The following is a 12,500-nucleotide window of genomic DNA, read 5'->3' as shown; positions in this document are numbered from 1 at the left end:
ACATATGGGATAAACAAATGTACAGTCAATAAAACACTAGAAAAAAATCTATGTACAGTGTGTGAAAATGTAGGGAGGTAATAAATAGGCCATAGAGGTGAAATAATTAAAATATTCATTAACACTGGAGTGATAGATGTGCAGATGATGATGTACAAGCAGAGATACTGGGGTGCAAAAAGAGCAAGAGGATAAATAACAATATGGGGATGAGGTAGTTGGGTGTGCTATTTACAGATGGGCTGTGTACAGGTACAGTGATCGGAAAGCTGCTCTGACAGCTGATGCTTAAAGTTAGAGAGGGAGATATACGTCTCCAACTTCAGTGATTTTTGCAATTCGTTCCAGTCATTTGGCAGCAGAGAACTGGAAGGAAAGGCGGCCAAAGTAAGAATTGGCTTTGGGGGTGACCAGTGAAATATACCTGCTGGAGCGCATGCTACGGGTGGATGTTGTTATGGTGACCAGTGAGCTGAGATAAGGCAGGGCTTTACCTAGCAAAGACTTATAGATGACCTGGAGCCAGTGGGTTTGGCGACAAATCTGCAGCGAGGGTCAGCCAATGAGAGCATACAGTTCGCAGTGGTGGGTAGTATATGGGGCTTTGGTGACAAAACTGATGGCACTGTGATAGACTGCATCCAGTTTGCTGAGTAGAGTGTTGGAGGCTATTTTGTAAATGTCATCGCCGAAGTCAAGGATCGGTAGGGTAGTCAGTTTTACGGCGGTATGTTTAGCAGCACGAGTGAAGGAGGCTTTGTTGCGAAATAGGAAGCATATTCATGATTTAATTTTGGATTCGAGATGCCTAATGTGAGTCTGGAAGGAGAGTTTACAGTCTAACCAGACACCTAGGTATTTGTAGTTGTTCACATATTCTAAGTCAGAACCGTCCAGAGTAGTGATGCTAGTCGGGAGGGAGGGTGCGGGCAGCATCCGGTTGAAGAGCATGCATTTAGTTTTACTAGCATGTAAAAGCAGTTGGAGGCCACGGAAGGAGTGTTGTATTGCATTGAAGCTTGTTTGGAGGTTTGTTAAACACAGTGTCCAAAGAAGGGCCAGATGTACACAGAATGGTGTCGTCTGCGTAGAGGTGGATCAGAGAATCACCAGCAGCAAGAGCCACATCGTTGATATATACAGAGAAAAGAGTCGGCCCGAGAATTGAACCCTGTGGTACCCCCATAGAGACTGCCAGAGGCCGTAGTTGGTGAACCAGGCGAGGCAGTCATTTGAGAAACCAAGGCTGTTGAGTCTGCCGATAAGATTGCGATGATTGACAGAGTCGAAAGCCTTGGTCAGGTCGATGACGGATATTCGATAATACTGTCTATTATCGATGGCAGTTATGATGTCGTTTAGGACCTTGAGCGTGGCTGAGGTGCACCCCTGACCAGCTCTGAAACCCCATTGCATAGTGGAGAAGGTATGGTGGGATTCGAAACGGTCTGTGATCTGTTTGTAACATTTTAGAAAGGCAGGGAAGGATGGTGTAATGCGATGCTACTGGCGGAAGAGAAGTGGAAACTAATTTATAGGTGCAGGCCTTCCTGTTCTTCTTCTTATTGGTGGGCCTTCCTGTTCTTCTTCTTATTGGTGGGCCTTCCTGTTCTTCTTATTGGTGGGCCTTCCTGTTCTTCTTCTTATTGGTGGGCCTTCCTGTTCTTCTTCTTATTGGTGGGCCTTCCTGTTCTTCCTGTTCTTCTTATTGGTTTCCTGTTCTTCTTATTGGTGGGCCTTCCTGTTCTTCTTCTTATTGGTGGGCCTTCCTGTTCTTCTTCTTATTGGTGGGCCTTCCTGTTCTTCTTCTTATTGTTTCCTGTTCTTCTTCTTATTGGTGGGCCTTCCTGTTCTTCTTCTTATTGGTGGGCCTTCCTGTTCTTCTTCTTATTGGTGGGCCTTCCTGTTCTTCTTCTTATTGGTGGGCCTTCCTGTTCTTCTTCTTATTGGTGGGCCTTCCTGTTCTTCTTATTGTTCCTGTTCTTCTTCTTATTGGTGGGCCTTCCTGTTCTTCTTATTGGTGGGCCTTCCTGTTCTTCTTCTTATTGGTGGGCCTTCCTGTTCTTCTTCTTATTGGTGGGCCTTCCTGTTCTTCTTATTGGTGGGCCTTCCTGTTCTTCTTATTGGTGCTTCCTGTTCTTCTTATTGGTGGGCCTTCCTGTTCTTCTTCTTATTGGTGGGCCTTCCTGTTCTTCTTCTTATTGGTGGGCCTTCCTGTTCTTCTTATTGGTGGGCCTTCCTGTTCTTCTTCTTATTGGTGGGCCTTCCTGTTCTTCTTCTTATTGGTGGGCCTTCCTGTTCTTCTTCCTTCCTGTTCTTCTTCTTGGTGGGCCTTCCTGTTCTTCTTCTTATTGGTGGGCCTTCCTGTTCTTCTTCTTATTGGTGGGCCTTCCTGTTCTTCTTCTTATTGGTGGGCCTTCCTGTTCTTCTTCTTATTGGTGGGCCTTCCTGTTCTTCTTATTGGTGGGCCTTCCTGTTCTTCTTCTTATTGGTGGGCCTTCCTGTTCTTCTTATTGGTGGGCCTTCCTGTTCTTCTTCTTATTGGTGGGCCTTCCTCTTCTTCTTCTTATTGGTGGGCCTTCCTCTTCTTCTTCTTATTGGTGGGCCTTCCTGTTCTTCTTCTTATTGGTGTAATGCGATGCTACTGGCGGAAGAGAAGTCAGGCGCAGGAGAGCGGAAACTAATTTATATGTGCGGTCCTTCCTGTTCTTCTTAAGAAATAGTTCATCAATAAAGCAGTGAATTAGGAGCGTAAACTGTGCGGGCCTTTCTGTTCTTCATAAGAAATAGTTGTGTTTAATAACCATAAAACACCGTCAACAGAATAATACAATAAATGAGTCAAACAAAACAAAACCCGGTCATTACCAGCATACCGTCGCACAAGCACTACAACAAACAATTACAGACAAGGACATGGTGGGGGAACAGAGGGTTAAATACACAACATGTAATTGATGGAATTGGAACCAGGTGTGATGGAAGACAAAACCAAACCAATGGAAAATGAAAAGTGGATCGGCGATGGCTAGAAGGTCGGTGACGTCGACCGCCGAACGCCGGCAGACAAAGGAAAAGGACCAACTTCGGCAGAAATCGTGACAAATGGATATAGGTCTGTAACAGTTTGGGTCTAGAGTGTCTCCCCCTTTGAAGAGGGGGATGACCGCGGCAGCTTTCCAATCTTTGGGGATCTCAGACGATATGAAAGAGAAGTTGAACAGGCTAGTAATATGGGTTGCAACAATTTTGGCTGATCATTTTAGAAAAGAAAGGGTCCAGATTGTCTAGCCTAGCTAATTTGTAGGGATTCAGATTTCGCACAGCTCTTTCAGAACATCAGCTGTCTGGATTTGGGCGAAGGAGAAGGGGGTGCACAGCTGTTGGGTACGGGTAGCCAGGTGGAAAGCATGGCCAGCCGTAGAAAAATGCTAATTGAAATGATCGATTATCGTAGATTGATCAGCGGTGACAGTGTTTCCTAGCCTCAGAGCAGTGGGCAGCTGGGAGGAGGTGCTCTTATTCTCCATGGACTTTACAATGTCCCAGAACCTTTTTGAGTTAGTACTACAGGATGCAAATTTCTGTTTGAAAAAGCTAGCCTTTGCTTTCCTAACTGACTGTGTATATTGGTTACTAACTTCCCTGAAACATTGCATATCATTGGGGCTATTCGATGCTAATGCAGAAGGCCACAGGACGTTTTGGTGCTGGTCAAGGGCAGTCAAGTCTGGGTTGAACCAGGGGCTATATCTGTTCTTATTGTACATTTTTTGAAAGGGGCTTATTTAAGACGGTGACGAAAGCACTTTTAAAGAGCAGCCAGGCATCCTCTACTGACGGGATGAGGCCAATATCCTTCCAGGATACCCGTGCCAGGTCGATTAGAAAGGCCTGCTCGCTGAAGTGTTTTAGGGAGCGTTTGACAGTGATGAGGGGTGGTCGTTTGACCACGGACCCAAATACGAATGCAGGCAATGACGCAGTGATCGCTGAGATCCTGGTTGAAGACATCAGAGGTGTATTTAGAGGGCAGGTTGGTCAGGAAGTTATCTATGAGGGTGCCCATGGTGACGGATTTAGGGATGTACCTGGTATTATCCTTGATAATTTCTGTGAGATTGAGGGCATCTAGCTCATATTGTAGGACGGTCGGGGTGTTAAGCATATCCCAGTTTAGGTCACCTAACAGTACGAACTCTGAAGATAGTTGGGGGGCAATCAATTCACATATGGTGTTCAGGGCACAGCTGGAGGCTAACAAGCAGCAACGGTGAGAGACTTGTTTCTGGAAAGGTGGGTTTTTAAAAGTAGAAGCTCGAATTGTTTGGGCACAGACCTGGATAGTGTGACAGAACTCTGCAGGCTATCTCTGCAGTAGATTGCAACTCCGCCCCCTTTGGCAGTTCTATCTTGTCGGAAAATGTTGTAGTTCGGGATGGAAATTTCAGGGTTTTTGGTGACCTTCCTAAACCAGGATTCAAACACAGCTAGGATATCTGGGTTGGCAGAGTGTGCTAAAACAGTGAATAAAACAAACTTAGGGAGGAGGCTTCTGATGTTAACATGCATGAAATCAAGGCTGTTACGGTTACAGAAGTCAACAAATGAGAGAGCCTGGCGAATGGGAGTGGAGCTGGGGGCCTGGGTTAACCTCTACATCACCAGTGGAACAGAGGAGTAGGATAAGGGTATGGCTAAAGGCTATAAGAACTGGTTTTCTCTGGCATTGGGACAGAGAATAAAATTAGCAGATTTCTGAGCGTGGAAGAATAGATTCAAGGCATAATGTACATATGCTTAGTGGGACAATAATATGTTTTTCAACAGGACAATGACCCAACACACCTCCAGGCTGTGTAAAGACTATTTGACCAAGAAGGAGAGTGATGTACTGCTACCTCAGATGACATAGCCTCCACAATCACCCGACCTCAACCCAACTGAGATGGTTTGGGATGAGTTGGACCACAGCGTGAAGGAAAAGCAGCCAACTGGTGCTCAGCAAATGTGGGAACTCCTTCAAGACTGTTAGAAAAGCATTCCAGGTGAAGCTGGTTGAGAGAATGCCAAGAGTGTGCAAAGCTGTCAAGGTAAATGGAGGCTGTTTTGAAGAGCATAAAATATATTTTGATTTGTTTAACACTTTTTTGGTTACTACATGATTCCATATGTGTTATTTCATAGTTCTCATGTCTTCATTATAATTATACAGTGTAGAACATACTGAAAATAAAGAACAACCCTTGAATGAGTAGGTGTGTCCAAACTTGAATGGTACTGTATGTCTGTCTGTCAGCCTGTCTGCCTGCATGTCTGTCTGTCTGCATGTCTGTCTGGCTGCATGTCTGTTTGTCTGTCTGTATTTCTGTCTGCATGTCTGTCTGTCTCCCTGTCAGTCTGTCTGTCTGTCAGCCTTTCTCAGCCTGTCTGTCTTCATGTCAGCCTGTCTGTCTGTCTGTCTTCACGTCAGCCTGTCTGTCTATCTTCATGTCAGCCTGTCTGTCTGTCTGTCTGTCTGTCTGTCTGTCTGTCTGTCTGTCTGTCTGTCTGTCTGTCTGTCTGTCTGTCTGTCTGTCTGTCTGTCTTCATGTCAGCCTGTCTGTCTATCTTCATGTCAGCCTGTCTGTCTGTCTGTCTGTCTGTCTGTCTGTCTGTCAGCCTGTCTGTCTGTCTTCATGTCAGCCTGTCTTCATGTCTGTCTGTCTGTCTGTCTGTCTGTCTGTCTGTCTGTCTGTCTGTCTGTCTGTCTGTCTGTCAGCCTGTCTGTCTGTCTGTCTGTCAGCCTGTCTTCATGTCTGTCTGTCTGTCTGTCTGTCTGTCTGTCAGCCTTTGTCTGTTTCTTCCATACCAACTGATCACTGAATGAATTTACAATTTCTAATAAATGAACCGTTCTTTCTGTATCCCCAAATAGAAATTAATTATTACCCCGACGATTAAAATAATTAGAATCAACCCGCCTGCCCATTCCTTTCATCTCACACACACACACACACACACACACACACACACACACACACACACACACACACACACACACACACACACACACACACACACACACACACACACACACACACACACACACACACACACACACAACACACAGACACACACACACACACAGACACACACACACACACACACACACACACACACACACACACACACACACACACACCAACACACAGACAACACACACCACGACACACACACACCACGACACACACACACACGCGCGGACATGTTGAGAGTTAGAATACACGTGTTGAACTTTAATTGTGTTTTTTGTGCATCAACAGTTTTCTCCAAGGTCAGTCACTGACAGTAACTGAATTAGCCTGAATTATTGTCAGCTAAAATGTTTACGATTTGTAAATGAGTCTTTGTAACTAGCCAGCTATCCAAACGTGTAGTAATCATGGTCGAATTACCGACTGGCAGCACAGAGCCTGACCTCCAGGGGTCCTGACCTCCAGGGGTCCTGACCTCCAGGGGACCTGACCTCCAGGGGTCCTGACCTCCAGGGGTCCTGACCTCCAGGGGTCCTGACTTCCAGGGGACCTGACCTCCAGGGGTCCTGACCTCCAGGGGACCTGACCTCCAGGGGTCCTGACCTCCAGGGACCTGACCTCCAGGGGTCCTGACCTCCAGGGGTCCTGACCTCCAGGGGACCTGACCTCCAGGGGTCCTGACCTCCAGGGGTCCTGACCTCCAGGGGTCCTGACCTCCAGTGGACCTCCATTGATTTTGTTCGTCACTCTCATTCAGATATCAATAACATGATAAGTCATGTCAAAATGTGTAGAATTACGGGAGAGTAGCTAAACAACTACACATTTTCTCTACAACCACATGTCAAAATGTGTTGAATTACAGGCAGTTGTATCGTAAACTTTTCTCTCAACCGTCAAGAGGGGGGGGGCACTCAAATGTTTTGCCCTTCAAGGTGAGTGTGGTCCCCCAACAACATTTAGCTTAGGGCCCCTAAAAGGCTAGGGTCAAACCTGCACACACACACACCCTCTCATCAGACTGTCAGAGCTGCAGAAAACAAATCTCCAATCAGAGAATTGATGTGTTTATGCCTTTATGTGCCTAATCAAAACCTCTTCGGTAACAGAGGAAGGCAGTGATGATATCATTTGTTAGCGTGCCTAATTAAAACCTCTTCAGTAACAGAGGAAGGCAGTGATGATATCGTTAGCGTACCTAATTAAAACCTCTTCAGTAACAGAGGAAGGCAGTGATGATATCATTTGTTAGCGTACCTAATCAAAACCTCTTCAGTAACAGAGGAAGGCAGTGATGATATCATTTGTTAGCGTACCTAATTAAAACCTCTTCAGTAACAGAGGAAGGCAGTGATGATATCATTTGTTAGCGTACCTAATTAAAACCTCTTCGGTAACAGAGGAACGCAGTGATGATATCATTTGTTAGCGTACCTAATTAAAACCTCTTCGGTAACAGAGGAACGCAGTGATGATATCATTTGTTAGCGTACCTAATTAAAACCTCTTCGGTAACAGAGGAAGGCAGTGATGATATCATTTGTTAGCGTACCTAATTAAAACCTCTTCGGTAACAGAGGAACGCAGTGATGATATCATTTGTTAGCGTACCTAATTAAAACCTCTTCGGTAACAGAGGAACGCAGTGATGATATCATTTGTTAGCGTACCTAATTAAAACCTCTTCGGTAACAGAGGAACGCAGTGATGATATAATTTGTTAGCGTACCTAATTAAAACCTCTTCAGTAACAGAGGAAGGCAGTCTGACATGGTTCATTATCTAAGTTAGAGATGTTATTTATCAAATATTTTATAAGCAGCCCAGGTGTTTTCTGATATTATCAACATGGAGAATGGCAGCCTTTGACATTATTCTGACTCATCAATGTTTTCAAGTGTGTGTGTGTGTGTGTGTGTGTGTGTGTGTGTGTGTGTGTGCGCGTGCGTGTGTGTGTGTGTTCTGTATGTCAGCTCGTGTGATGTGACTCTGCTGAGTGGTGCTGACGTCTAGACATTGAGAGAGAGAGAGAGAGAGGGAAAAGAGAGAGGCATCAGGAGAAAAAGAGAGAGATTAGACAGAGGAGAGGGAGAGAGAGAGAGAGAGAGAGAGGGGAGAGAGAGAGGGAGAGAGAGAGAGAGAGAGAGAGAGAGAGAGAGAGAGAAGAGAGAGAGAGAGGGAAGAGAGAGAGAGAGAGGGGAGAGAGAGAGAGAGAGAGGGAGAGAGAGAGAGGAGAGAGAGAGAGAGAGAGAGAGGGGAGAGAAAGAGCGAGAGAGAAAGAAGAGAGAGAGAGAAAGAAAGAAAGAAAGAAAGAAAGAAAGAAAGAAAGAAAGAAAAGCCTGACAGAGTAACACAGTATTTGCAAGGAGCAGGACCCTGGGGTCCTTTTGATGTTGTGCACTTTGATTTTAGTGGACCAGAAACATGCCAGAGAGTGTTATCTCAGGAGGGATTCTGGAGAACAGTGAGAGTCCACAGCATCAACATGAATCAACAACATTAACAGAGAAGGAAGTAAACAGAAATAGCAAATAACAACGTAATGGAAAAAAATGCAATGACATGAGCAGATGGCCCAGACCCAACCACACAGCCTCCAGCCATGGCAGGGTGTATTAATACCAGGGTGTATTAATGACAGGGTGTATTAATGACAGGGTGTATTAATACCATGACAGGGTGTGTTAATACCAGGGTGTATTAATACCAGGGTGTGTTAATGACAGGGTGTATTAATGACAGGGTGTATTAATACCAGGGTGTGTTAATGACAGGGTGTATTAATGACAGGGTGTATTAATGGCAGGGTGTATTAATGACAGGGTGTATTAATACCAGGGTGTATTAATACCAGGGTGTATTAATGGCAGGGTGTATTAATACCAGGGTGTATTAATACCAGGGTGTATTAATACCAGGGTGTATTAATGACAGGGTGTATTAATACAGGGTGTATTAATACCAGGGTGTATTAATACCAGGGTGTATTAATGACCAGGGTGTATTAATGGAGGGGGGGTGTATTAATACCAGGGTGTATTAATGGCAGGGTGTATTAATACCAGGGTGTATTAATACCAGGGTGTATTAATACCAGGTGTATTAATACCAGGGTGTATTAATACCAGGGTGTATTAATGGCAGGGTGTATTAATACCAGGGTGTATTAATACAGGGTGTATTAATACCAGGGTGTATTAATGGCAGGGTGTATTAATACCAGGGTGTATTAATACCAGGGTGTATTAATACCAGGGGTGTATTAATACCAGGGTGTATTAATGGCAGGGTGTATTAATGGCAGGGTGTATTAATGACAGGGTGTATTAATACCAGGGTGTATTAATACCAGGGTGTATTAATGCCAGGGTGTATTAATACCAGGGTGTATTAATACCAGGGTGTATTAATGACCAGGGTGTATTAATACCAGGGTGTATTAATGACAGGGTGTATTAATACCAGGGTGTACCAGGGTTAATTAATGGCAGGGTGTATTAATGGCAGGGTGTATTAATACCAGGGTGTATTAATACCAGGGTGTTTAATGGCAGGGTGTATTAATACCAGGGTGTATTAATACCAGGGTGTGTTAATGACAGGGTGTATTAATGACAGGGTGTATTAATACCAGGGTGTGTTAATGACAGGGTGTATTAATGACAGGGTGTATTAATACCAGGGTGTATTAATACCATGACAGGGTGTGTTAATGACAGGGTGTATTAATGACAGGGTGTATTAATGGCAGGGTGTATTAATGGCAGGGTGTATTAATGGCAGGGTGTATTAATGGCAGGGTGTATTAATGGCAGGGTGTATTAATGGCAGGGTGTATTAATGGCACAGGGTGTATTAATGGCAGGGTGTATGGCAGGGTGTAAATGGCAGGGTGTATTAATGGCAGGGTGTATTAATGGCAGGGTGTATTAATGGCAGGGTGTATTAATGGCAGGGTGTATTAATACCAGGGTGTATTAATGGCAGGGTGTATTAATACCAGGGTGTATTAATGGCAGGGTGTATTAATGGCAGGGTGTAATTAATGTATTAATGGCAGGGTGTATTAATGGCAGGGTGTATTAATGGCAGGGTGTATTAATACCAGGGTGTATTAATGGCAGGGTGTATTAATACCAGGGTGTATTAATGGCAGGGTGTATTAATGGCAGGGTGTATTAATGGCAGGGTGTATTAATGGCAGGGTGTATTAATGGCAGGGTAATGGCAGGGTGTATTAATGGCAGGGTGTATTAATGGCAGGGTGTATTAATGGCAGGGTGTATTAATGGCAGGGTGTATTAATGACAGGGTGTATTAATACCAGGGTGGCAGGGTGTATTAATGGCAGGGTGTATTAATACCATGGCAGGGTGTATTAATACCATGGCAGGGTGTATTAATACCATGGCAGGGTGTATTAATACCATGGCAGGGTGTATTAATGACAGGGTGTATTAATACCAGGGTGTATTAATGGCAGGGTGTATTAATACCAGGGTGTATTAATACCATGACAGGGTGTGTTAATGACAGGGTGTATTAATGGCAGGGTGTATTAATGGCAGGGTGTATTAATGACAGGGTGTATTAATGACAGGGTGTATTAATGGCAGGGTGTATTAATGGCAGGGTGTATTAATAACAGGGTGTATTAATACCAGGGTGTATTAATGGCAGGGTGTATTAATACCATGGCAGGGTGTATTAATGACAGGGTGTATTAATACCAGGGTGTATTAATGGCAGGGTGTATTAATACCAGGTTGTATTAATACCAGGGTGTATTAATACCAGGGTGTGTTAATGGCAGGGTGTGTTAATACCATGGCAGGGTGTATTAATGACAGGGTGTATTAATACCAGGGTGTATTAATACAGGGTGTACAGGGTGTATTAATGGCAGGTGTATTAATACCAGGGTGTATTAATGACAGGGTGTATTAATACCAGGGTGTGTATTAATGAGGGTGTTTAATGGCAGGGTGTATTAATACCAGGGTGTATTAATGGCAGGGTGTGTTAATGGCAGGGTGTGTTAATACCAGGGTGTGTATTAATGACAGGGTGTATTAATGGCAGGGTGTATTAATACCATGGCAGGGTTTATTAATGGCAGGGTGTGTTAATGACAGGGTGTATTAATGGCAGGGTGTATTAATGGCAGGGTGTATTAATGGCAGGGTGTATTAATGGCAGGGTGTATTAACAGGTGTATTAACATCCAGTTGAATGATTTACAGTAACATTGTAGTGATGATAAAAACAAATCTTATCAAAGAGTCAACAGGAATCCAACATTGATTGGCTTCGATGAAGGGTTCCAAAAGGGTTCTTCGGCTGTCCCCGTAAGAAAAACCCTTATTGGTTCCAGGTAAAAAAAACTTTTTGGTTCCAGGTAGAACCATTTTGGTTTATATGTAGAACCCTCTGTGGAAAGGGTTCTACATGGAACCCAAAACAGTTCTACTTGGAGCGAAAATGGTTCTACCTGGAACCAACAAGGGTTCTTCACAGGGTTTTCCTAACCGGGACAGCCAAAGGATTGTTTTAGGTTCTAGATATAACTTTTTTAATTAAAAAAAATTGTATATAAAAAGGCACACACACAAAAACCTAACACAACATCAAAAAACCTTCAGCGAACCCTTTGATGAGCATATTAGACCTTGTATTAATGGAGCCTTCTCTGTAGTTCTAATGATGACATCACAGAGGGCTGAGGATTCTATCCTCATGGAATAGAACTGGAGAGTTCTGGAACAGAATTCTACAATAGAGAGAATCATTCCGAAAATATATCTCTGTCAATGAACTCACTCTTCAAAGGGTTTTATATCAAATAAAAAATGATAAGACAACCCAAACCACGGCACCATAGAATTATGATTCTATGCACAGCGCTGCCTTGACGTGCAATGCTTTCAATATGCAGCAGGCATGCTGTCGTTGAGGGAGGTGAATAAATATGACAGATAGGAAGGCTGAAATACCTGGAGAAAAAACCTGCAGAACCTCTCTCTCTTCTGCAGCTGTAAACCCAGACAGGTTGGTTAGCACCACACATAACCACACAACACACAGGTCATTAACCACACCATGGAGACACATATAAAATATATGCTACTTCTACCAAGCACTAATTGAACAGGATCTCTGTGAATGAAACAGTCAGTCATTAAGGAAACAAAACAGCCATTTAGGAAGCGCTTCCTTCCTCCTGCCTCTCCTTCCTCCTGCATCTCCTTCCTCCTGCCTCTCCTTCCTCCTGCCTCCCTTCCTCCGGCCTCTCCTTCCCCGGCCTCTCCTTCCTCCTGCCTCTCCTTCCTCCTGCCTCTCCTTCCTCCTGCCTCTCCTTCCTCCTGCCTCCCCTCCCCCGGCCTCCCTTCCTCCTGCCTCTCCTCCTCCTGCCTCCCTCTCCTCCTGCCTCTCCTTCCTCCTGCCTCTCCTTCCTCCTGCCTCTCCCCTCCTCCTGCCTCCCCC

General features: G+C 44.4%; 1 protein-coding gene across 1 annotated transcript in view; it reads right to left on the bottom strand.

The window, feature by feature from the left end:
* Positions 1 to 12,500, bottom strand: part of LOC121844799 (adhesion G protein-coupled receptor L3-like) — a gene marked incomplete at its 5' end in the record, with an annotated part of 148,366 nt that overhangs the window by 74,271 nt on the left and 61,595 nt on the right. The window contains 1 exon segment of the mRNA XM_042315345.1: positions 12,011 to 12,049. Within this exon segment, the coding sequence (XP_042171279.1) occupies positions 12,011 to 12,049 (39 nt within the window).

This window comes from Oncorhynchus tshawytscha, unplaced genomic scaffold (assembly GCF_018296145.1).
Source record: "Oncorhynchus tshawytscha isolate Ot180627B unplaced genomic scaffold, Otsh_v2.0 Un_contig_14949_pilon_pilon, whole genome shotgun sequence".
Classification (NCBI taxonomy): Eukaryota; Metazoa; Chordata; class Actinopteri; order Salmoniformes; family Salmonidae; genus Oncorhynchus; species Oncorhynchus tshawytscha.
Note: the sequence above shows the minus strand (reverse complement) of the source record. Positions and strands in the feature narration are given on the sequence as shown.